This window comes from Oncorhynchus keta, chromosome 26 (assembly GCF_023373465.1).
Source record: "Oncorhynchus keta strain PuntledgeMale-10-30-2019 chromosome 26, Oket_V2, whole genome shotgun sequence".
Lineage (NCBI taxonomy): Eukaryota > Metazoa > Chordata > Actinopteri > Salmoniformes > Salmonidae > Oncorhynchus > Oncorhynchus keta.
In genome coordinates, this window is record NC_068446.1 from 11,098,891 (window position 1) to 11,124,575 (window position 25,685).

At 43.3% G+C, this 25,685-nt stretch overlaps 1 protein-coding gene across 1 annotated transcript; it reads left to right on the forward strand.

The window, feature by feature from the left end:
* Nucleotides 1–33: 33 nt before the first annotated feature.
* Nucleotides 34–25,433, forward strand: LOC118358915 (serine/threonine-protein kinase NLK2-like). Its single transcript, XM_035736922.2, has 11 exons — nt 34–1,603; nt 1,785–1,914; nt 2,431–2,486; nt 2,792–2,898; nt 7,849–7,934; nt 9,173–9,382; nt 14,724–14,825; nt 21,826–21,912; nt 22,064–22,262; nt 22,407–22,500; nt 22,616–25,433. Exons 1-11 carry the CDS (start codon nt 1,293–1,295, stop codon nt 22,662–22,664), a joined length of 1,431 nt encoding a protein of 476 aa, XP_035592815.1. The 5' UTR covers nt 34–1,292; the 3' UTR covers nt 22,665–25,433.
* Nucleotides 25,434–25,685: the final 252 nt, after the last annotated feature.

Sequence of the window (25,685 nt, forward strand, 5' to 3'; positions counted from 1 at the left end):
CATGGCATTGTTTACACCAGTGGTCTAACCCTCCCCCACCTTTTCTCATCCTTTGCCATCCATCCCCCAACTCACTCACTATCCCACTCTTTCAAACAGCTGATTTCCAAGAAAGAAAGGGATCATTCGGAAGACATGTTTAGCAGATGATATAGAGAAGAGCGATGGAATCTATCACATAGCAGCTCGTTTAATCTCTTTGGCACTTTTAGCTTTGGGTATGATATGGCTAGTTTGTTAGCAATTTAGCTAGCTGACAACCCCGGCTAACGCAGCTAGCGATGCAAACCTGACTTTCGTTGTGTAAAATCCAATAGGATTTCCTCGCGCTGCGAACAACGTTTGCTGGCTTGTTTTTTCGTTCATTTTCCTGGAATCGTTTCGTCTACTGAAAGTGTTTTTGCTCAAAGCAAATATATAGGGTCACGATAGTCTACTTGCTAAATACCGGCTATCTATAAGGGGCATGGAACAGCTGGTTAGCAATCGGGCTGATGCCAGCTAGCTAACGTTCTACGACTCTTAATTTCATTGACCGACATCTGAAGTGGATGGAATGGGCGTTTGCTACCTCTATTTAGCTACCTCCGCAACACAGTGCAACTGGTTAGCTATATAATAAGCTAGTGTAATTACTCGGCTAACTATATGCAAACACAGGTGTGTCTACTTTTAAGGTTTAGCTAGCTAGTTCGTTAGTTAACTTCAACCAGACAAAGGTAGCTACAGTAGCTAGCTGAGCCCGGGCAATAAACTAATGTAGCGCGAGCTGGTAGCCAGGTAATGTAACAACATTGTTAGCTAAGGGGAGACTTCTTTCTCGTCGTAAAATTAGGCCACAAAACAAAGTACAAATGTATTGACAGTGACAGGCATTGTTTCCCCCAACCAGACTTGCATTGATTGTGTGATTACTGGCCAGTTAGATAGCGATTGTGTCTGTCTATATGACGTTAGCTCAGGAACACGCATTGCTAATTATATATGTTTTTGTCGTGACCTACCTACCTCACTGAAGCCAATACTGGTGATTCCACGGCGAGTCTAATAGCAAGCTAAACAACACTGCTCCTGTTATTACATATCTTGCAAGATAGCTGCCAACCATATCAGACATTATTTACATTCTCCGTTGCATGTTCTACACGCAAGAAACATAGTCAATCATGCCTGCATAGAACATTGAAGTGAGACTCTAGCATCATGTATATGTAATGTATGCAACGCTCAAAGTGAGTACAGTGTTAGACATAGCTCCCAAATGAATTCTTCTGATAGGGGTTTGAAATAGAATGGCATTCCATGGTACAGGCCGGCAGCAGACAGTATGTGGTAACCTGTTCCCCGGATCCGAGTTAGGCCATAAGTATTTTTGCGTCAACACCTCAACTGGAGCCACTTCCACGGGCCTCACTGCAACTCCGAGTCTAACTGGACCCACTGCCCCGGCGGGGACGCCACGACATCCAACATCTCTTGGGGGAAGCACCGGCGGCGGGGCCGCTGTACCACAGCCTCACAGTAGTCCTGCCAGTGAAGTACCAAGCCCTGCAGAGATGGAGCCTGATCGACCTATCGGTTATGGCGCATTTGGTGTGGTCTGGTAAGTTGTGCAATTTCAAATAAGAATTGACTGATTTCCAAGTGAGTTTTTGCATGGTGTTTTTCCTTTCCAAAAAAAAGGGTGTGTATCTGACAAGGGAATGAGATAGACATGGTGTGCACGTGCCCTCCCCATTGGTGACCAGTGCAAACAGATGCCTCTCTTCATATTGCTCCTGCAGGTCAGTGACAGACCCTCGTGACGGGCGTAAGGTAGCCCTGAAGAAGATGCCCAATGTCTTCCAGAACCTAGTCTCCTGTAAGAGGGTCTTCAGAGAGCTGAGGATGCTCTGCTTCTTCAAGCACGACAACGTAAGAATGGATAGCTATACATCTATACACAGGACTGCACAACCCGCATAGGATGCATCCTAGATGGCACCCTATTTCCTATACTCTGGTAAAAAATAAATAATGTGTACTTACTATAGGAAAAAGGTGCCATTTGAGACATTTTCATACACTATTGCATCCATAACACAAGACATAGCGATGCATCTTCACACTGCTCATTGATATGTTTCCATATAGAGGCTTGCTTTACAAATATCACTGAAGTTAGAGGTTTGTTATAGTTTAGACACTTAAGGACAAGAAGTGCCATAACAAATGTTGGCTGTGAACGGCAGATCACTTGCTGAGTGTTGATGAATGGTGGCGATGTACAATCGTCAGAAAATGAACACCAAATGACGGCCAATGTTCTGTGATCAGGGGCGATAGGATGGCCACTCACTGCTTTTAACCGTTCGTCTGTCTGTTTTGTCCTTTTAGATCGCTAATCATTAAAACAACGAGAAAGGTGATGATGATGATGTGTGTTTACAGGTGTTGTCAGCGCTGGACATTCTGCAGCCTCCACAGATCGACTGCTTCGAGGAAATGTATCCTTCACACGCACATCCATGTGCACACATGACTGTTATGTGTCAGCCATCGTTCACTCCTGCACTTTCTCTCTCCATTATCATGCCCTCCTCCTTTCAAAACAGTCTGAATCTACATAGTACAATCTAAATCAAGATAAACCTAAACAGAGATGATACCATTTAGTGATAGTCTTGTGTTATGATAGATACATTTAACTTTAATATAGATAGATGGAGTATTACGCTTTATTCTATGTGGTCCATCCACATCCTATAGTTGTCTGTTGTTTCCTTGACTGTGGGGCCATGCCTGACTATAGCTACGTGATCACTGAGCTGATGCAGAGTGACCTCCACAAAGTCATTGTGTCTCCCCAGCCCCTCACCACCGACCACATCAAGGTGTTCCTCTACCAGATCCTCAGAGGTGAGTGAAACGGAGGGAGGAGTAGGGAAAGGTGCAAAGTTGAAAAGGAGGTGGAAGTCAAAAGTTGACTCCTGAGTCCAAAAATTACCCATTTGTGAGTTTGCCCCCTAGCCTTTCTGGAATTGTAGGTTTAAAGGAGCAAGCTTGTTTCATGTGATGGAGCCATATTGATAGATTCATGTTGTCATTGACTGCAAACACTGAAGGAGAATTGGCTTTTACTTCCGGCGCCGACAGAGATGGCCGCTTCGCGTTCCTAGGAAACTATGCAGTTTTTAGTTTTTTTTACGTGTTATTTCTTACATTGGTACCCCAGGTCATCTTAGGTTTCATTACATACAGTCGAGAAGAACTACTGAATATAAGAGCAGCGTCAACTCACCATCAGTACGACCAAGAATATGACTTTCCCGGAGCGGATCCTGTGTTCTGCCTTTCACCCAGGACAACGGAATGGATCCCAGCCTGCGACCCAAAACAACGACGTCGTAAAAGAGGCAAAAGAAGCGGTCTTCTGGTCAGGCTCCGGAGACGGGCACCACGCGCCACTCTCTAGCATACTTCTCGCCAACGTCCAGTCTCTTGACAACAAGGTTGATGAAATCCGAGCAAGGGTAGCATTCCAGAGGGACATCAAGGACTGTAACGTTCTTTGCTTCACGGAAACATGGCTCACTCGAGAGACGCTATCGGAGTCGGTGCAGCCAGCTGGTTTCTCCATGCACGCATCGCGCCGACAGAAACAAACATCCTTCCTGTTTGGCCCTGTCTGGGGGTGTCCTCGGATGGTGCCACAGTGTCTCCTGACCCCTCCTGTCTCAGCCTCCAGTATGTATGCTGCAGTAGTTTATGTGTCGAGGGGCTAGGGTCAGTTTGTTATATCTGGAGTATTTCTCCTGTCCTATTCGGTGTCCTGTGTGAATCTAAGTGTGCATTCTCTAATTCTCTCCTTCTCTCTTTCTCTCTCTCTCTCGGAGGACCTGAGCCCTAGGACCATGCCCCAGGACTACCTGACATGATGACTCCTTGCTGTCCCCAGTCCACCTGGCCGTGCTGCTGCTCCAGTTTCAACTGTTCTGCCTTATTATTATTCGACCATGCTGGTCATTTATGAACATTTGAACATCTTGGCCATGTTCTGTTATAATCTCCACCCGGCACAGCCAGAAGAGGACTGGCCACCCCACATATGCTCTCTCTAATTCTCTCTCTCGGAGGACCTGAGCCCTAGGACCGTGCCCCAGGACTACCTGACATGATGACTCCTTGCTGTCCCCAGTCCACCTGACCGTGCTGCTGCTCCAGTTTCAGTTATTCGACCATGCTGGTCATTTATGAAGATTTGAACATCTTGGCCATGTTCTGTTATAATCTCCACCCGGCACAGCCAGAAGAGGACTGGCCACCCCACATAGCCTGGTTCCTCTCTAGGTTTCTTCCTAGGTTTTGGCCTTTCTAGGGAGTTTTTCCGAGCCACCGTGCTTCTACACCTGCATTGCTTGCTGTTTGGGGTTTTAGGCTGGGTTTCTGTACAGCACTTTGAGATATCAGCTGATGTACGAAGGGCTATATAAATACATTTGATTTGATTTGATTTCTGGTAAGAAGAGGGGCGGGGGCGTATGCTTTATGGTTAACGAGACGTGGTGTGGTCACAACAACATACAGGAACTCAAGTCCTTCTGCTCACCTGATTTAGAATTCCTCACAATCAAATGTCGACCACATTATCTACCAAGGGAATTCTCTTCGATTATAATCACAGCAGACACATCGATGGCTCTGAACAAACTTTATTTGACTATTTGCAAACTGGAATCCATATATGCTGAGGCTGCATTCATTGGAGCTGGGGATTTTAACAAGGCTAATCTGAAAAAAAAAGACACCCTAAATTGTATCAGCATATCTATTGCGCAACCAGGGCTGGTAAAACCTTGGATCATTGCTATTCTAACTTCCGCGATGCATATAAGGCCCTCCCCCGCCATCCTTTCGGAAAAGCTGACCGCGACTCCATTTTGTTGCTCCCTGCCTACAGACAGAAGCTAAAACAAGAAGCTCCCACGCTGAGGTCTGTTCAACGCTGGTCCTGATTCCACGCTCCAAGACTGCTTCCATCACGTGGCCTGGGATATGTTTCGTATTGCGTCAGACAACAACATTGACGAATACGCTGATTCGGTGAGCGAGTTCATTGGAACGTGCGTTGAAGATGTCGTTCCCATAGCAACGATTAAAACATTCCCAAACCAGAAACCGTGGATTGATGGCAGCATTCGCGTGAAACTGAACCACTGCTTTTAATCAGGGCAAGCAAGGTGACCGGAAACATGACCGAATACAAACAGTGTAGCTATTCCCTCCGCAAGGCAATCAAACAAGATAAGCGTCAGTATAGAGACAAAGTAGAATCGCAATTCAACGGCTCAGACACAAGAGGTATGTGGCAGGGTCTACAGTCAATCACGGATTACAAAAAGAAAACCAGCCCAGTCATGGACCAGGATGTCTTGCTCCCAGGCAGACTAAATAACTTTTTTGCCCGCTTTGAGGACAATACAGTGCCACTGACACGGCCCGCAACCAAAACATGCGGACTCTCCTTCACTGCAGCCGAGGTGAGTAAAACATTTAAACGTGTTAACCCTCGCAAGGCTGCAGGCCCAGACGGCATCCCCAGCCGCGCCCTCAGAGCATGCGCAGACCAGCTGGCTGGTGTGTTTACGGACATATTCAATCGATCCCTATCCCAGTCTGCTGTTCCCACATGCTTCAAGAGGGCCACCATTGTTCTTGTTCCCAAGAAAGCTAAGGTAACTGAGCTAAACGACTACCGCCCCGTAGCACTCACCTCCGTCATCATGAAGTGCTTTGAGAGACTAGTCAAGGACCATATCACCTCCACCCTACCGTACACCCTAGACCCACTCCAATTTGCTTACCGCCCAAATAGGTCCACAGACGATGCAATCTCAACCACACTGCACACTGCCCTAACCCATCTGGACAAGAGGAATACCTATGTTAGAATGCTGTTCATCGACTACAGCTCAGCATTTAACACCATAGTACCCTCCAAACTCGTCATCAAGTTTGAGACCCTGGGTCTCGACCCCGCCCTGTGCAACTGGGTACTGGACTTCCTGACAGGCCGCCCCCAGGTGGTGAGGGTAGGTAACAACATCTCCACCCCGCTGATCCTCAACACTGGGGCCCCACAAGGGTGCGTTCTGAGCCCTCTCCTGTACTCCCTGTTCACCCACGACTGCGTGGCCACGCATGCCTCCAACTCAATCATCAAGTTTGCGGACGACACAACAGTGGTAGGCTTGATTACCAACAACAACGAGACGCCCTACAGGGAGGAGGTGAGGGCCCTCGGAGTGTGGTATCAGGAAAATAACCTCACACTCAACGTCAACAAAACTAAGGAGATGATTGTGGACTTCAGGAAACAGCAGAGGGAACACCCCCCTATCCACATCGATGGAACAGTAGTGGAGAGGGTAGTAAGTTTTAAGTTCCTCTGCGTACACATCACAGACAAACTGAATTGGTCCACCCACACAGACAGCATCGTGAAGAAGGCGCAGCAAGCACCTCTTCAACCTCAGGAGGCTGAAGAAATTCGGCTTGTCACCAAAAGCACTCACAAACTTCTACAGATGCACAATCGAGAGCATCCTGTCGGGCTGTATCACCGCCTGGTACGGCAACTGCTCCGCCCACAACCGTAAGGCCCTCCAGAGTGTAGTGAGGTCTGCACAACGCATCACCGGGGGCAAACTACCTGCCCTCCAGGACACCCACACCACCCGATGTCACAGGAAGGCCATAAAGATCATCAAGGACAACAACCACCCGAGCCACTGCCTGTTCACCCCGCTATCATCCAGAAGGCGAGATCAGTACAGGTGCATCAAAGCTGGGACCGAGAGACTGAAAAACAGCTTCTATCTCAAGGCCATCAGACTGTTAAACAGCCACCACTAACATTGAGTGGCTGCTGCCAACACTGACTCAACTCCAGCCACTTTAATAATGGGAATTTATGGGAATTGATGTAAAATATATCACTAGCCACTTTAAACAATGCTACTTAATATAATGTTTACATACCCTACATTATTTATCTCATGTATACGTATATACTGCACTCTATATCATCTACTGCATCTTTATGTAATACATTGTAACGGCGTTCTTCGTTTGTAGAAAGAGAGTCGGACCGAAATGCAGCGTGGTGGTTACTCATGTCTTTAATAAAGAGATCGCGATACATGAAAACTTATACATATACAAAAACAACAAACGGAACGTGAAACCTATTACAGCCTATCTGGTGAAACTACACAGAGACAGGAACAATCACCCACAAAATACAAAGCGAAACCAGGCTACCTAAATACGGTTCCCAATCAGAGACAACGAGAATCACCTGACTCTGATTGAGAACCGCCTCAGGCAGCCAAGCCCAATAACACAAAACCCCAATACGAAATACCACAATAAACCCATGTCACACCCTGGCCTGAACAAAATAATAAAGAAAACACAAAATACTAAGACCAAGGCGTGACATACATGTATCACTAGCCACTTTAAACTATGCCACTTTGTTTACATACTCATCTCATATGTATATACTGCACTCGATACCATCTACTGCATCTTGCCTATGCCCCTCTGTACCATCACTCATTCATATATCTTTATGTACATATTCTTTATCCCTTTACACTTGTGTGTATAAGGTAGTAGTTTTGGAATTGTTAGCTCGATTACTCGTTGGTTATTACTGCATTGTCGGAACTAGAAGCACAAGCATTTCGCTACACTCGCATTAACATCTGCTAACCATGTGTATGTGACAAATACAATTTGATTTGATTTGGCTAGGGGCTGTATTTGAACCATTATGAGTAACAGTGACTCTCTTTCTCTCAGGGCTGAAGTACCTGCATTCTGCTGGCATCCTGCACAGGGACATCAAACCTGGGAACCTGTTAGTCAACAGCAACTGCCTGCTCAAGGTAACGGTGTACACGTTTGTTTTGGCGTGTGAATCTGTGTGTGAACTTCCTCAAAAGACATACAAGGAAGCATTATGCTAGTCAAGAAAAAAATAACTTAGTAGAGGTCAATATGGGCTGAAGAATTTTGTCTATACACCTTTTGACAAACATACATGTGTATTATGCTGTAATTACACTGGTCAACCTACACTGATTATACCAAACATTACAAACACTTTCCTAATATTGAGTTCTACCCCCGCACACCTTTTGCCCCCAGAACAGCCTCAATTCGTTGGGGCATGGACTCTACAACGTGTCGAAAGCATTCCACAGGGATGCTGGACCATGTTGACTCCAATGCTTCCCACAGTTGTGTCAAGTTGGCTGGATGTCCTTTGGGTGGTCGGCCATTGTTGATACACATTGGGAAACTGTTGTTAGGTTCTAAATGAACTTATTAAAACTCATGGACGATTAGTAAAGCTTAGACCAAGTTTATTCACCTATTGGGTCATACAGCTGCATAAGACAAAAACATATTTCCACCAGTGGTAGTATATATATACCCTAATTTGGATGAAGTCTCCTCCTTCTCTAAACATTACATCTTTATTGCTAGGCAGGAAGTTAAATGATATGGGCAATAAACTGTTCCTTCTCCCTTAATGTGACCTGACCTTGACCCTCTTCCTCACTAATCCACGGCTCTCCACCCATTCTTTCCTCCAGTCAGTACATTCCACGCTTAATTGCATCCACCATATACATTCCTCCTACAGATAACCCTTAACTTCTAGTGTAGACCCTAGACTATGGCACCCCTCATGTCTCTAGTATAACTGATGATTAACAATATTTAAAGTTTAGAAATCCGAACCCATCACTGTTGAGCGTTTAAAAAAAACAGCATCGTTGCAGTTCTTGACACAGTGAAACTGGTGCACCTGGCCCCTACTCCCATACTCTGTTCAAAGGCACTTAAATATTTTGTCTTGCCCATTTTCAGCCTCTGAATGGCACACATACACAATCCATGTCACAACTGTCTCAAAGCTTAAAAAAGCCCTCCATCTACACTGATTGAAGTGAATTTAACAAGTGACATCAAAAAGGTAGCTTTCACCTGGTCAGTCTGTCATGGAAAGAGCAGGTGTTATTAATGTTTTGTATACTAAGTGTTATTATCATGTAACTAAATTCCCCCTCTTCCACTCACTACTTTCTCTCTCTTCCCTCTCCTCTCTCTCTCTCAGATCTGTGACTTTGGGCTTGCACGTGTGGAGGAGCCGGACCCATCTCGTCACATGACCCAGGAGGTGGTGACTCAGTACTACCGGGCTCCTGAGGTGCTGATGGGCAGCCGCCATTACGGCTCTGCCATAGACGTCTGGTCGGTGGGCTGCATCTTTGCTGAACTACTGGGTCGACGCATCCTGTTCCAGGCCCAGAGCCCCATACAACAGGTAGAGGGTAGGGCTGTTGCGGTGACCGTATTACCATCACATCGGTGTTCACAAGTCATGAAGGCAGTCAAATTCCACGGTCATGTTAATTAGGCTTCTCCATGCTCTGATGCTGCTGATGGTCATTAGTAGCCTACCAAACTTGCTAACTGCCTGGTACTCAATTGTCCCCCTAATCACTCTGACATCAATGCAAATGTAATCAAAAATCAAATTAAACATTTAATGAGCTCATGTTGCGAAGCATTTCTATAGGCTATGCAATTGCGCAATAAAACAGGGTCATGGTCTCTATTAAAAATAGGAGGATCCCATCAGCTTTCTATAGGCTAGGCCTACTATATTTATTTCTAAACTTTCCTAATATTAAGCACATTGGTTATCTTTGCAACGGGAATATAGCCTGTCTGGCATGAAAATGAACCACGGGAAAAGCGTCTTCCATTTGCTATTTAAGTGCATAGATGACAGGTATTTTTTCCCCCTGTCCCTGTTTCGATACAGGTGCGTGATAACGATCCATCCTAAATCAAAACAAATTTCGCACATACAATACCAGTCAACAGGTTGCACACACCTACTGTGATTGAACATTTTCATATTCACCTGATTTGTTTGATATTAATAGTTAATGATTATATACATAACTAATAGTAAGACATTTCTCTCTCTTCATTTTGAGTGAACTAAGAGGAGACTTTTGAAGCTTGGTCTGGCAACTGATTAAGTGATGGCTAGGTAAAAACCTACAGCTGGCATTCCATAGATAAGATGTTGTGGGTGTGACAGAGATAAAGGGAGCCTGGAGGAATAGAACAAAACCCTCATTGTCTCATCATCCCGGCACCTGGGAAACATAGCCTGGAGGGATAGAACAACTACCATGGAGATGACCACGGGATGAACCCAAAGTAGCTTATGATGCCCCCACTCTGCATGGGAGAGGTTGGAACCAGCCTGACTAAGCATTTTTTAGGTCCTATATAAGATCTGTTTTTTTTTCATTATCAGTTAAGCACTCGGCAACACACTTCGGAGTGTGGGGTCGTCGGCTTCATTATTGCAATAATTATTTGATATTAAGTGAAGATGGTTGTTTGGAGAAATGACCAGGTCTATCTCAGTACTGAATTTCGAAAACATTTTTGGCGACGAGGATGGGATCTGCATCTTCACCTGTTGACCACTGCTACACATTCAAGGTTTAAAAAAAAATAATATATATATATATATAACTTTTTTTAAACTATTTTCTACATTGTAGAATAATAGTGAAAACATCAACTATGAAATAACACATGGAATCATGTAGTAACCCAAAAAGTGTTAAACAAATCAAAATAGATTTTCTATTTTAGATTCTTCAAAGTAGCCACCCTTTGCCTTGATGACAGTTTTGCACACTCTTGGCATTCTCTCAACCAGCTTCGTGAGGAATGCTTTTCCAACAGTTCCCACATATGCTGAGCACTTGTTAGCTGCTTTTCCTTCACTCTGCGGTCTAACTCATCCCAAACCATCTCAATTGGGTTGAGGTCGGGTGATTGTGGAGGCCAGGTCATCTGATGCAGCATTATCACTCTCCTTGGTCAAATAGCCCTTACACAGCCTGGAGGTGTGTCTTGGGTCATTGTCCTGTTGAAAAACAAATGATAGTCCCACTAAGCGCAAACCAGATGGGATGGCGTATTACTGCAGAATGCTGTGGTAGCCATGCTGGTTAAGTGTGCCTTGAATTCTAAATAAATCACTGACAGTGTCACCAGAAAAGCAGGGCGGTTGGAAGCAAAAATCAGACCAAAGGACAGATTTCCACCGGTCTAATGTCCATTGCTCATATTTCTTGGCCCAAGCAAGTCTCTTCTTCTTATTGGTGTCCTTTAGTAGTGGTTTCTTTGTAGCAATTTGACCATGACGGCCTGATTCAAGCAATCTCCTCTGAACAGTTGATGTTGAGATGTCTGTTACTTGAACTCTGAAGCATTTATTTGTGCTGCAATCTGTGGTTCAGTTAACTCTAATGAACTTATCCTCTGCTGCAGAGCTAACTCTGGGTCTTCCTTTCCTGTTGCGGTCCTCATGAGAATACAGTTTCATCGTAGTGCTTGATGGTTTTTGCAACTGCACTTGAAGAAACTTCAAAAGTTCCTGACATTTTCTGGATTGACTCATCATAGCCCTCCCTAAACCGGACGACGCCAGGCCAATTGTGCGTGGCCCCACGGACCTCCCGGTCGTGGCCAGTTGCGACAGAGCCTGGGCGCGAACCCAGAGTCTCTGATGGAACAGTACAGCGGCCTTAACCACTGCGCCACCCGGGAGGCTTGTAGCTTTGATGTCTTCACTATTATTCTACAATGTAGAAAATAGTCCAAATAAAGAAAAACCCTGGAATGAGTAGGTGTTCTAACTTTTGACTGGTACTGTATATTATTTAGTATATGTAAAGATCAGATTTAATCAAGAATAGTCTGATGGGTGACAATATTAGCCTATCACTTGTGAATTATATATTATCACTGATGCCCAGCGTAATGCAAGAAATAACGCCTTTTTTGGGTGCATTTTTTACGAATAATAGTCGCACACCTCCATATTTTTTATTTTTTATTTTTTTATTTAACCTTTATTTAACCAGGTAGGCTAGTTGAGAACAAGTTCTCATTTACAACTGCGACCTGGCCAAGATAAAGCATAGCAGTGTGAACAGACAACAACACAGAGTTACACATGGAGTAAACAATAAACAAGTCAATAACACAGTAGGGGGAAAAAAGAGTCTATATACATGTGTGCAAAAGGCATGAGGAGGTAGGTGAATAATTACAATTTAGCAGATTAACACTGGAGTGATAAATGATCAGATGGTCATGTGCAGATAGAGATATTGGTGTGCAAAAGAGCAGAAAAGTAAATAAATAAAAACAGTATGGGGATGAGGTAGGTAAATTGGGTGGGCTATCTGAGCAGCGATCAGTTAGCTGCTCAGATAGCAGATGTTTAAAGTTGGTGAGGGAGATAAAAGTCTCCAACTTCAGCGATTTTTTTTCTGATATATATATAGCGTAGCCCATAGGCCTTCATGTTTTGAGGTTTGCATCACAACTAAAGTGGCCAAATAACTTCTTACAAGGGGTGAAGAGCCTAACTGGCATACATAAAAGCATTACATGCGTAATCACATTTGCGGTCACTTGATAATGGTGTTCAAATCAAATGTATTTGTCACACGCGGCAGCGTAGCCTAGTGGTTAGAGCGTTGGACTAGTAACCGGAAGGTTGCGAGTTCAAACCCCCGAGCTGACAAGGTACAAATCTGTCGTTCTGCCCCTGAACAGGCAGTTAACCCACTGTTCCCAGTCCGTCATTGAAAATAAGAATATGTTCTTAACTGACTTGCCTGGTTAAATAAAGGTAAAATAAAATAAATAAAAACATACACGTGTTTAGCAGATGTTATTGCTGGTGTAGTGAAATGCTTGTGCTTCTAGTTCCAACAGTGCAGCAATAACTAACAAGTAATATCTAACAATTTCACAACAAATACCTAATACACACAAATCTAATTAAAGGAATGGAATTAAGAATATATAAATGTATGGATGAGCAATGTCAGCGGCATAGACTAAGATACAGTAGATAGTATAGAATACAGTATATACATATGAGTTGAGTAATGTAAGATATGTAAACATTATTAAAATGACTCGTGTTCCATTTATTGAAGTGACCAATGATTTAAATTCTGTGTAGGCAGCAGCCTCTCTGCTGGTGATGGCTATTTAACAGTCTGATGGCCTTGAGATAGAAGCTGTTTTTTAGTCTCTCGTTTTCCCGCTAATGGAACATTCGCTCTTATAGCCTACTGCTGTGTGTGTATTGCTGCGCTTATAATGTGGAGAAATAACCAAATAGTTTATCAACATTTTAAGCTAAACGTTCTGCTCTGTTGCGTTAGCCACATTACGTAAAACATTTTTGTGGGGGATATGTATTTCTCACATAGAATAAGTACTTTTTCTGTTCATAAGGCCTACTCATCTTGTTGGCTAAATAAGTAAATCTGGACAGTTCTTCCAATATCCTTAATATGCACCTCGGAATTGGATAAGGACTTGCGCTGTTGCGTCCCCAATATGTCTGTCTTCACTTGTAGCCTGTGATGGAGAGCCATGTGAGTGAGAGTTGCTTCGGAGGAAGCAGCACTCAGGGAGAAGGGCACATCGCAGCACTTAGGGCCAAGGGCATGGATTTTTTTAGGCTGCATTACAGCCACACAAAGGGGATGCCGCTATGAAATTCGAGGCATTATTAAGGTGCTTGTTAGATTGTGAATGAGAGACTGATGTAGTATTTATAGCTTGCCTTTCAAGTTAATTTAAAAAAATCACCATTAGTCGTATCGTGCAGCCTTATAATGGATTAAAAATCTAAATATATAGCCCAATGTTTGTATGACAACTAAAGTTACGTTAATAACTCTAAATTAAACATATAGGAATACTTATTTATTTGTTAACCGCTCAACACAGAATAGCCGCATGTGCGCACTCCCTCAAATCTTTTGGAGAAAATATCCTTCCTATTTTATTCAGCTTTGTTCAATTGTATTCTTCATAATATAAAATAATGCCATGAAATTCTAAGTAAATCTTGTCTGCTAAATGAACTAGTGTAGCACACTTCCATTTGGCATAGCCAGATCAGGACCCAACATAAGGACAACTCAGAGTATGCTTTTCTGTTCTTCGGAAATAGACTACATTTTCTTCATATCATGTTTCTTTAGACTTGTCTAAAATAAATAACTGATTTATTGTCAAGGTGTAGGCTATATTACATGGATTTATTGTCAAGGTGTAGGCTATATTACATGGATTTATTAGACTTTTTAAAATGTAGATGTTCCAAAGGTCTGCATCATGTGTGGAAGCCAGGAGATGCTAAATGTGTTTGTTAATTAACGGTCAATTACCGTGAGACCGACAGTTATTTGCTTGACAATCACATACTGACGAAATGTTGTGCCCGCCACAGCTCTAGTTGAGGGGTGGGAGGCACAGAACCATATTCAACAGGTTGTGAGGGAGGAAAGAGGGAAAGCAAAGGAAAGAGGGGAAGGTGTAATCTGTCTGGGCAATAATTTAAACTTTTATCTAATAATAATCAAATGTATCGAATTTTTGGCACTTGTGGATGGTCATTTTTAAAATGTAGATTTGTTTGTCAAATTAAATCTCTCTCTCTCTCTCCCACCCTCACTCTCTATATTCTCTCTCTCTCTCTCTCTCTCTCTCTCTCTCTCTCTCTCTCTCTCTCTCTCTCTCCCTCTACCCCTCAGTTGGATCTGATCACTGATCTGCTGGGTACCCCTCCTCTCTCTGCCATGGCATCTGCCTGTGAGGGGGCCAGAGCTCACATCCTGAGAGGACCTCACAAACCGGTACTTCCTCCTCACTGAACCTATGAACTACTCACTAACTGATCTGACCTTCCTTTGTATTACTATGAGACACTTGTGGTCAAATATTGTCCCCCTTGCACTTTACAAATGTAAATACCGTACTTCAGACTAGGGTTGTTACAGTGGCCGTTTTACCACCACACCTGCGGTCACGAGTCATGACCGCAATCAAATTCCATCTGACCGTTTAGTCACGGTAACTAGACTTCTCCAAAACTGCGCTCTGATGCCACTGATGGCCATTAGTATCCTATCAAACTTGCTAACTGCCAGTAGCTAATGGTCTGGTACTTATTGTCCCTCAAATTACTCTGTCATCAATGCAAATGTAATCGAAAATCAAATTGAACACTTCGTGAGAGCCCATGAACATTTCTATAGGCTATGCATTTGTGTTGAGAAAGGTCTCTATTGAAACGAGGAGGGAGGATCCCATCCGATTTCTGTAGGCTAGGCCTACTATTTATTTCTCAACTCTCCTAATATTAAGCACATTCACTTTACAACAGGAGTAGCCTACCTGGCTGGTATGAAGATGAACCGCAGGAAAAGTGTCCTCCATTTGCTATTTGTGTATGTGATGACATGTATTATAGATTTGTTTCTGCCCCTGTTCCGACAGATGCATGAGAATCATAGTCTCACACTATGTAGCCTAGTCCATAGGCCTATATTTTTTTAATAAGGTTTGTATCACAATTAAAGTGGCCAAATCATTCCAAACGTAGCCTAGGCATAGGACCCCTGGAACACGGTTGGAGAGCACATAGTTTACAGATCCGAGTGAAACGTGTTCTTAAAAGCCCAGCCATTGCGCCATTGTGTCATCGCGTGTGCAAACACTGGCCACTGTTTGAAAGAGGATCCCAGCTTTCTTGTGCTGCTATATTTCTTGCTCACTTCTTAAAATGAAGCACATTAATCCGCTTTACAAGCAGTGAAGCCTACCTGGCATACATCGACAGCGCGTGAGTTGTTTTGGGGAAGATAATTTCCCCCATAAAAATGCACCTTTTTATAATAAAAACATTACATGTATAATCGCATTTCCTGACTTATGTCAGAGCCTACTATTCGTAGTGTGATGAATAGGTTGGATAGTCATGATATAACTCAATCAGTGTTATCAAAAAATAACAATCAATGCATGGCTGAGTGAGTATAACCTAGAGTAGGTCGAGTCTATAAGCTATATCAGATATGTTTCTTCTTTCTTTGCCTTTTTTCCCCGCGATTGTATTTTTAAATTGCGATATGCCTGGCTTGGTCTCCCCACTTTTCACAGGCCGTCGCAACTCGACAATGAATCTGCCCAAATTGCGCACGCTGCCTTTCCTTCTGACTGTAGAAAATGTGATTTTAAAACCATCCACAACTTTTTTTTTTTTTTTTTAAGAAGCTAATGATCTTCCATGGCTAAATCGTGCTTTAGTATTCTATTTTGAATGATTTTATTTATTTCTCTATATAATTTTGGCAATTTAATTCAATTTACTTTCGGGAAAGCTTCTCCTAGCTTAATGGACGTGCCGTATATGCTTGCATATTAAAAAACGTAACCTCCATTTTCTATTCGAGTGCAGGCTACGGATTACATGTATTTTTTTTGTGGGCCATTCTAAATCAAAAATAATTCCACAGATACACTGTATATGCAAAAGTATGTGGACACCCTTTCAAATTAGTGGATTTGGCTATTTCAGCCACCTGTTGCTGATAGGTGTCTAAAATCAAGCACACATAGACAAACATCGGTAATAGAATGGCCTTACTAAAGTGTTCAGTGTCTTTCAACGTCTTTCAACTGTAAATGCTGTTATTGTAAAGTGGAAATGTCTAGGAGCAACAACGGCTCAGCCGCGAAGTGGTTGGCTACACAAGCTCACAGAACTGGGCGGGCTGCCTAGTGCTGAAGCGTGTAAAAATCATCTGTCCTCGGTTGCAACACTCACTACCAAGTTCCAAACTCTGGAAGCAACGTCAGCACAAGAACTGTTCTTCGGGAGCTTAATGACATGGGTTTCCATGGCCAAGCAGCCGCACACAAGCCTAAAATCACCAATGCCAAGCGTCGGCTGGAGTGACTGCCATTGGACTCGAACAGTGGAAATGCGTACTCTGGAGTCATGAATCACGCTTCACCATCTGGCAGTCGGATGGACGAATCTAACGCGACAGCGTACAATGACATTCTTGACGATTCTGTGCTTCCAACTTTGTGGCAACAGTTTGGGGGAAGGCCCTTTCCTGTTTCAGCATGACAATGCCACAAAGCGAGGTCCATACAGAAATGGTTTGTCGAGATCAGTGTGGAAGAACTTCAACCCCATCGAACACCTTTGGGATGAATTGGAATGCCGACTGCGAGCCAGGCCTAATCATCCAACATCCGTGCCCGACCTCACTAATGCTCTTGTGGCTGAATGGAAGCAAGTCCCCCCAGCAATGTTCCAACATCTAGTGGAATGCCTTCCCAGAAGAGTTGAGGCTGTTATAGCAGCAAAGGGGGGACCAACTCATTCTTAATGCCCATGGTTTTGGAATGAGATGTTCGACGAACAGGTGTCCACATATTTTTGGTTTTGTAGTGTATATTGCCATATGTAAAGACAATATTTAAATTAAGATTAGTCTGATGGGTCAGAATATTACTTCCTGCACCGACAGAGTTGGCCGCCTCGCTTCGCGTTCTAAGGAAACTATGCAGTATTTTAGTTTTTTTAGTTTTATGTGTTATTTCTTACATTGTTACCCAAGAAATCTTAGGTTTTATTACATACAGTCGGGAGACACTATTGGATATTAGAGCAACGTCAACTCACCAACATTTCGACCAGGAATACGACTTTGGTCCACCACCCAGGACAATGGATTGGATCCCAGTCGGCGACCCAGAAAACGGTGCCGCAGACGGAGTGGTCTTCTGGTCAGGCTCCGTAGGTGGGCACATCGCGCACCTCTCCCGAGTTCACTACTCGCCAATGTCCAGTCTCTTGAAAACAAGGTAGACGAAATCCGAGCAAGGGTTGCCTTCCAGAGAGACATCAGAGATTGTAACGTTCTTTGTTTCACGGAAATATGGCTCCCTCTGGATACGTCATCAGAGTCGGTACAGCCACCTGGCTTCTTCACTCATTATGAATAACGAGACGTGGTGTGATCATACCAACATACAGGAACTCAAGTCCTTTTGTTCACCTGACCAAGAATTCCTTACAATCAAATGCCGACCACATTATCTACCAAGAGAATTCTCTTTGATCATAATCACAGTCTTGTAATACCCCCCTCCCCCAAGCAGACGCCTCGACGGCCCTGAAAGAGATTCATTTTACTCTATGTTAACTGGAAACCACATATCCTGAGGCTGCATTCATTGTAGCTGGGGATTTTAACAAGGCTCCCTAAATTTTATCAGCATATCGAATGCGCGACCCGGGCGGGAAAAACCCTGGATCATTGTTATTCTAACTTCAACACATATAAAGCCTTCCCTGCCCTCCTTTCGGAATCTGACCACGACTCCATTTTGTTGCTCCCAGCCTATAGACTGAAACTAACACAGGAAACACCCGTGCTCAGGTCTGTTCAACGCTGGTCCAACCAATCGGATTCCACGCTTCAAGATTGCTTCGATCACGTGGACTGGGATATGTTCCGCATAGCGTCAGACAATGACATTGATGAATACGCTGATTGGGTGAGTGAGTTTATTAGCAAGTGCATTGTTGATGTTGTACCCACAGCAACTATTAAAACCTTCCCCAACCAGAAACCGTGGATTGATGGCAGCATTTGTGCAAAACTGAAGGCGCGAACCACTGCTTTTAATCAGGGCAAGGTGACCGGAAACATGACCAAATACAAACATTGAAGCTATTCCCTCCACAAGGCAATCAAACAAGCTCAGCGTCAGTATAGAGACAAAGTAGAGTCGCAATTCAACGGCTCAGACACGAGAGGTATGTGGCAGGGTCTACAGTCAATCACGGACTACAAAAGGAAAACCAGCCCCGTCGCGGACCACGATGTCTTGCTCCCAGACAAACTAAACAACTTTTTTGCTCGCTTTGAGGACAATACAGTGCCACTGACACGGCCCGCTACCAAAACCTGCAGGCTCTCCTTCACTGCAGCCAAGGTGAGTAAAACATTTAAACGTGTTAAGCCTCGCAAGGCTGCCGGCCCAGACGGCATCCCCAGCCACGTCCTCAGAGCATGCGCAGACCAGCTCCCTGGTGTGTTTATGGACATATTCAATCAATTATTATCCCAGTCTGCTGTTCCCACATGCTTCAAGAGGGCCACCATTGTTCCTATTCCCAAGAAAGCGAAGGTAACTGAGCTAAATGACTACCGCCCCGTAGCACTCACTTCCGTCATCATGAAGTGCTTTGAGAGACTAGTCAAGGACCATATCACCTCCACCCTACCTGACTCCCTAGACCCACTCCATTTTGCTTACCCTGGGTCTCGACCCCGACCTGTGCAACTGGATCCTGGACTTCCTGATGGGCCGCCCCCAGGTGGTGAGGGTAGGTAACAACATCTCCATCCCGCTGATCCTCAACACTGGGGCCCCAAGGACAACAACCACCTGAGCCACTGCCTGTTCATCCCGCTATCATCCAGAAGGCGAGGTCGGTATAAGGGGCATCAAAGCTGGGACCGAGAGACTGGAAAAACAGCTTCTATCTCAAGGCCATCAGACTGTTAATCAGCCACCACTAATATTGAGTGGCTGCTGCCAACATACTGACTCATCTCTAGCCACTTTAATAATGATAAAAATGTACGTAATAAATGTATCACTAGCCACTTTAAACAATGCCATTTTATATAATGTTTACATACCCTACATTACTCATCTCATATGTACAGTGGGGCAAAAAAGTATTTAGTCAGCCACCAATTGTGCAAGTTCTCCTACTTAAAAAGATGAGAGGCCTGTAATTTTCACCATAGGTACACTTCAACTATGACAAACAAAATGAGAGAAAAAATCCAGAAAATCACATTGTAGGATTTTTAATGAATTTATTTGCAAATTATGGTGGAAAATAAGTATTTGGTCACCTACAAACAAGCAAGATTTCTGGCTCTCATATACCTGTAACTTCTTCTTTAAGAAGCTCCTCTGTCCTCCACTCGTTACCTGTGTTAATGGCACCTGTTTGAACTTGTTATCAGTATAAATGACACCTGTCCACAACAGGAAAGAATGAATGGGGCCATGTATCGTGAGATTTTGAGTGAAAACCTCCTTCCATCAGCAAGGGCATTGAAGATGAAACGTGGCTGGGTCTTTCAGCATGACAATGATCCCAAACACAACGCCCGGGCAACGAAGGAGTGGCTTCGTAAGAAGCATTTCAAGGTCCTGGAGTGGCCTATCCAGTCTCCAGATCTCAACCCCATAGAAAATCTTTGGAGGGAGTTGAAAGTCTGTGTTGCCCAGCAACAGCCCCAAAACATCACTGCTCTAGAGGAGATCTGCATGGAGGAATGGGCCAAAATACCAGCAACAGTGTGTGAAAACCTTGTGAACACTTACAGAAAATGTTTGACCTCTGTCATTGCCAACATAGGGTATATATCAAAGTATTGAGATAAACTTTTGTAATTGACGAAATACTTATTTTCCACCATAATTTGCAAATATATTCATTTTTTTTCTTCTCATTTTGTCTGTCATAGTTGAAGTGTACCTATGATGAAATTTACAGGCCTGTCTCATATACTTAAGTGGGAGAACTTGCACAATTGGTGGCTGACTAAATACTTTTTTGCCCCACTGTATATACTGTACTCTATACCATCTACTGCATCTTGCCTATGCCGTTTGGCCATCGCTCATATATTTTTATGTGCATATTCTTATTAATTCCTTTACACTTGTGTGTATAAGGTAGTTGTTGTGTAATTGTTAGATTACTTGTTAGATATTACTGCATGGTTGGAACTCGAAGCACAAGCATTTCGCTACACTCGCATTAACATCTGCTAGCCATGCGTATCTGACAAATCAATTTTGATTTGATTTGCTTGTCAAATTGTGAATGAGAGAATGATGAAGTATGTGGAGCCTGCACAAGGAGAAGAGCTCATGTCTTTCATGTGACTTTTTTCTAATAATTTGTCACATCATGCAGTCTTAGGCTATATGTTTTGATTTTTAATACATTCTAAGTTTGTATCACAACGAACATTGCATAAATAACTCCAAATTAAGTATATTGGTACCCTCTGTTTCTTTGTCAATAACCGCTCAACACTGAATAGCTGCATGTGTCCTTCGGAAATCGTTTGGTGGAAAATATGCTTTCTATTTTATTCAGCTATGTTCAATTCTATTCTTCATACTATAAAATAATGCCACGTAATTCTAAGCAAATCTTGTCTGTAAATGAATTAGTGTAGCCCACAGCCATATGGCATAGCCAGATCAGGGCCTAACATAAGGACAACTCAGAATATGCTATTCTGTTTTTATGAAATAGGCTACATTTTCTTCATTATGTTAATAATGGATTTATTGTGATGGTGTATGCTATATAAAATTAATTTCTTATACTTTTTATACTTGGATTGTAGGCTATGCATGGAAGATGGACACAGTATTTTGGCACCCTTGCACGATTCTCTATTTCTTAAAAAAAAAAGGGGGGGGGGGGTATTAACATAAACACAAACATACACGTTTGTCATCTCCTGACAAATGTGTGTGTGTTTATGTTAAAACCCCCCCCAAAATATTTTTGAAGAAATAGAGAATCGTGCAAGGGTGCTAAAATATTACTGCTCATGGCCCAGTTTCCCAAAAGGAAGACTAAGTTAATTGGTGAATTTAGCCTTAAGATGCTTTTGGGAAACCGGGCCCAGATAATATCGAATCTATACCCCACACACAATCCTTTTCTAAAACCAGGTGCAGCAGTTCATGATGTAAAATCTCTCGCCCCCCCCCCCTCCCCCTCAGCCGTCGCTCTCTGTGTTATATATGCTGTCGGACGGGGCGACCCACGAGGCCGTGCACCTGTTGTGTCGTATGCTGGTGTTTGATCCGGTGAGTGCAGACAGGAGTCTATTGTCACACAATTGTCTACCTCTTTATAGGGAAGTTTAAGCAACAAGAGCTGAAAATGTAGCTAGCTACAGTAAGGGAGAAAATACAAGATTAGAGAGGGACCAACTTTCTCTCCATGTGTGTGACTCAGGCCAAACGGATCTCGGGCAGCGACGCCCTCTCCCACCCCTACCTGGACGAGGGCCGTCTGCGCTACCACACGTGCATGTGTCAGTGCTGCTACTCCGTGCCCAGCGGGCGTGTGTACACGCGTGACTTTGAACCGCCCGCCGACCGGAACTTCAGCCACAGCTACGATAACAGCCTGCTCTCTGTCTGGCAGGGAAAAGGTATGAGCTATCTGGTGCTCTTCCCTCTACTCCTCTTTCTCTTCAATTCTCTTCTCTTTGACTTTTTTCCAACCCCGCTTGTTATTGAAATTGATGGCCTGTTGCGATCTCGTTCTCGCAATCTCTCCTCTCTCGCTCTATCAGAGCTCATTCATCGCTTCATAACAGAGCACCAGCAGGGGAAACGAGTGCCGCTGTGCATCAACCCCCAGAGTGCCGCCTTCAAGACCTTCATCAGGTGAGGAACACCAAGGGAGGGAGGAACACAACTAATATACATGCAGCTTAAAATACTACTTCTCCATGCTCTATCTTCATCTCTCTTTCTTTGTCTATCTTTCTTGATCTCTCAGGTCTACTGCGTGGCATTCCTCCAAAGTCTCCAGGAAGGAGGAAAGATGAAGGGGAGTATCGTTCAAGTACAAGAAGAATCATGGGAAATTCAGTTTGATAAAAAGAACAAGACTTGCTTTGGTCAATATAATAGAGATAGGTTTGGGTTTCTCTGGATGGAGGGGAGGTGTGAATGAAACAGTACGCCAGCCTCTCAGAGAGAAGAACCGTGTCTGTTGGAGGAAATGCTCACTTTTACTAAAGACTACATTTCCCTTCAATGACAACTACAGTTCCCAACTATGAAAACTACTATTGACACTGGTGAAGACTTGACTACACCAAGGCTATAGGCATTTCCCCAATGCTGAAAACTAAAATGTGCTGCTGAATTTTAAAAAAAGGAATAAAGAGGAAAAGTGGTAGAATAGGGAAATTATTGGAAACATTTATTACTAGAAGAGTTGAAGTTGGTTGTGTTGTGTTGTGCTCCAATCTGGTTTAAGGTGGAGACAAAGGAATAGCTGTTTAATTAATTTATGTTGAATAATTGTTCTGCTCTGTTAATTTTTAAGTCATTCCAGCCTCGTGCAATATGATGAAAGGCGTCTAAGCAACGTGCTCCTGGCGATACCATACTTTCTTACCTGTGCTTTTAGTGACTTAGTCATGTTAATGTCACATTGATGACCCTACCTTTATCATTGATTCCATTGATTTGGTTTGATAGTTTCACTGGGCCCATTCTCAATATCTTCGGTAAACTGGTTTTAGATCTGCGCCACAATGCAACCTCTGGCCTTGAGGTTCACCCCGTGCTACTTTTGAATCTTCCCTCCCAATCTGCCCTCGTCCATAAGATCAAACCATTTCCAAGACAACAAATTGACCTGGTTCTTTGATTGGTTGGGGCCACGGCTTCTGAGGCAGATGGAGCCTCGCCCATGTTTTTAAAATCATATTATTTTATATTTTAATTTGTGTTTATTTTTAGCTTCTCTGTGAGTGGCGGTTTGAGCTTGAGCACGTGTTGTGCCCATGTACTGAGTAGTCAGCCCTTTCAGTATGTGTGTGTGTGTGCGTGTGTGTGTGTGCGCACGCTCACATGTGTCCGTGTAGAATTTAAGGTAAAGTGCAGTTTTCTGCTTCAATGATTTCATTACCTCAAAAACAGTTGGAGTCAAAAAGGGAACCCAGAGAGAGTCTACTGGGTGAAGTGTACATAGACCCAACTCAACTGCTACGCACTGTAACGTGATGTCATTCCTTTGTACTAAATCGCTGTCCTTAACCTCTGTCGCTCCCTCTTGGAGAGAGGGATGGAAGATGAGGGACAGATGGCAGGAAGAACAGCTTGTTGAAATGTGTTGTTGTTTTGTTTTTCCTTTATTGGTTGTTGGTTTATTTCCAGTTGAGTTCACGGCTCAGGTGTTCCGTTGCAAAGACTGTGGATCCGACCACACAAAAACACACCGATATTATTCACCAATAACAGTGTGCCTCAAAAAAAAAAAAAAAATCCACAAAGAGGAACCGCAAAGCTCTGTGCGCTGAAGCTCTTTGACTGGAGCTAGTACTAACTAAAATGAGGCTCCTGAAGACGCTGCACTGTGCTAGTTGGCATTGCCGTCATGGCAGTGGTCAGGCCCTTGTCCCGCCACCTGATGGTGCTATTGGAAGTGTAGGCTAAGTGGTTGACGGGATTGCCAGAATGTTTCACTTAAACATGCATGTCTGTATTTATGATATATAAAGATTTTTTTTAAAGGAAGAGGCTTTTGGATTTGAATGCAGTGCAATGGGAGTTGTCGCCGTGGACATACCTACCTTGTGGTGATGTTAATTAATTAGATTTTAGGAAATATGATTCATATTTTTATGTTTTGTGATGTGATCCATTTAAGATTTATTTTTTGGTTTCACAACTTTGCTATTGTCTTTAGTAGAAAGCCCAAGCAGGCTGAGTTTTAGAAGAGCTCACAAGGGTACGTCTCTTTCCCTCACACCCTCCTTTCTTCTCTCTATCCCCCTCACACTGTCCTCTCGTCTCTGTTAGCCTTTTATAGCAGAGTCTTTTTCATTAGGCACCAAAAAAATCAAACAGACTAAAACTGGGAGGGACTACTTGAACTTGTTCAATAAGAAACTTGTTGCAAAATGTTTTCCTACAGTGTGCACTAAGGAGTATGACTCAGCTATGCTTAATGTAGAAGCCAATAAGGACATCCCGTTCCTCACTGGAGGAGCCTCCTCTGGCAGTTCAGTAGCTTAAAGCAGCTTCTTATCCTCCCCTTCTTTCGTTCATTGGTGCTGATAGGAGAAGAGAAGACTGGTCAAATCCCTAACGGAGAGAAGCACTGTTAGGGATTTGCTTTCAGATGTCCAGTTCTCTTCAGATCTATGGTCCATCCCAAATGACACCCTATTCCCTTTGTAGTGCACTACTATTGAGGGTCTGGTCAAAGGTAGTGCACTATATAGGGAATAGGGTGCCATTTGGGACTCATCTACTGAAGGAAAAGGAAGCGATCCTTTGTTCATGAGCTCAATAGGCACTGGAGAGAAGACTACACCTGGGGATGTTGATGTTAGAAATGTTTCTGATGACAAGAAGAAAAAAAAGTGATACTTGTGTTGTTTTTTGGGGATTATTCTGAATATGAAACCGATGTTGAATACTGCTGTTTTGAAAATGTTAAAATTCTGTTGGTTGGTTTGTTTTTTTTGTCATGTTTTAGGAAACGTTTTGGACTTGTGCTCCCAACAAATACTTGAATTTCTTAAGAAAACGACTAGAGTAAAGTAGTGAATGAATAAATGGATAGTCACTGGATACTATTCCTGTGTGGTGTCTGTCCGCTTATCAATGGGGAGGGGGCTCAAAGGGCAACCTTACATTGTACTGTGTCAGGTTGTTGACTTAAGGGCTGCTCCCTCAAATTGCAAGTTATTTTTTGCCCCCCCATACAATGTTTGATTTTTTGGTTGTATACTTTTTCTTGTGTTCAGAAAGTTTTGTTTATGTTCTCTTTCTATATGGCGATAATTCAACCTGTTCAATTTCAACATGTCTGATAACTCTGGTTATTA

Bases quoted from the DNA above. Each gene is read 5' to 3' on its own strand.
- LOC118358915 (XM_035736922.2), top strand. From the start codon at position 1,293: ATGGCATTCCATGGTACAGGCCGGCAGCAGACAGTATGTGGTAACCTG. The intron at 7,935-9,172 runs GTAACGGTGTAC...TCTCTCTCTCAG, and splicing joins ACAGCAACTGCCTGCTCAAG to ATCTGTGACTTTGGGCTTGC. The intron at 14,826-21,825 runs GTACTTCCTCCT...CCTCCCCCTCAG, and splicing joins TGAGAGGACCTCACAAACCG to CCGTCGCTCTCTGTGTTATA.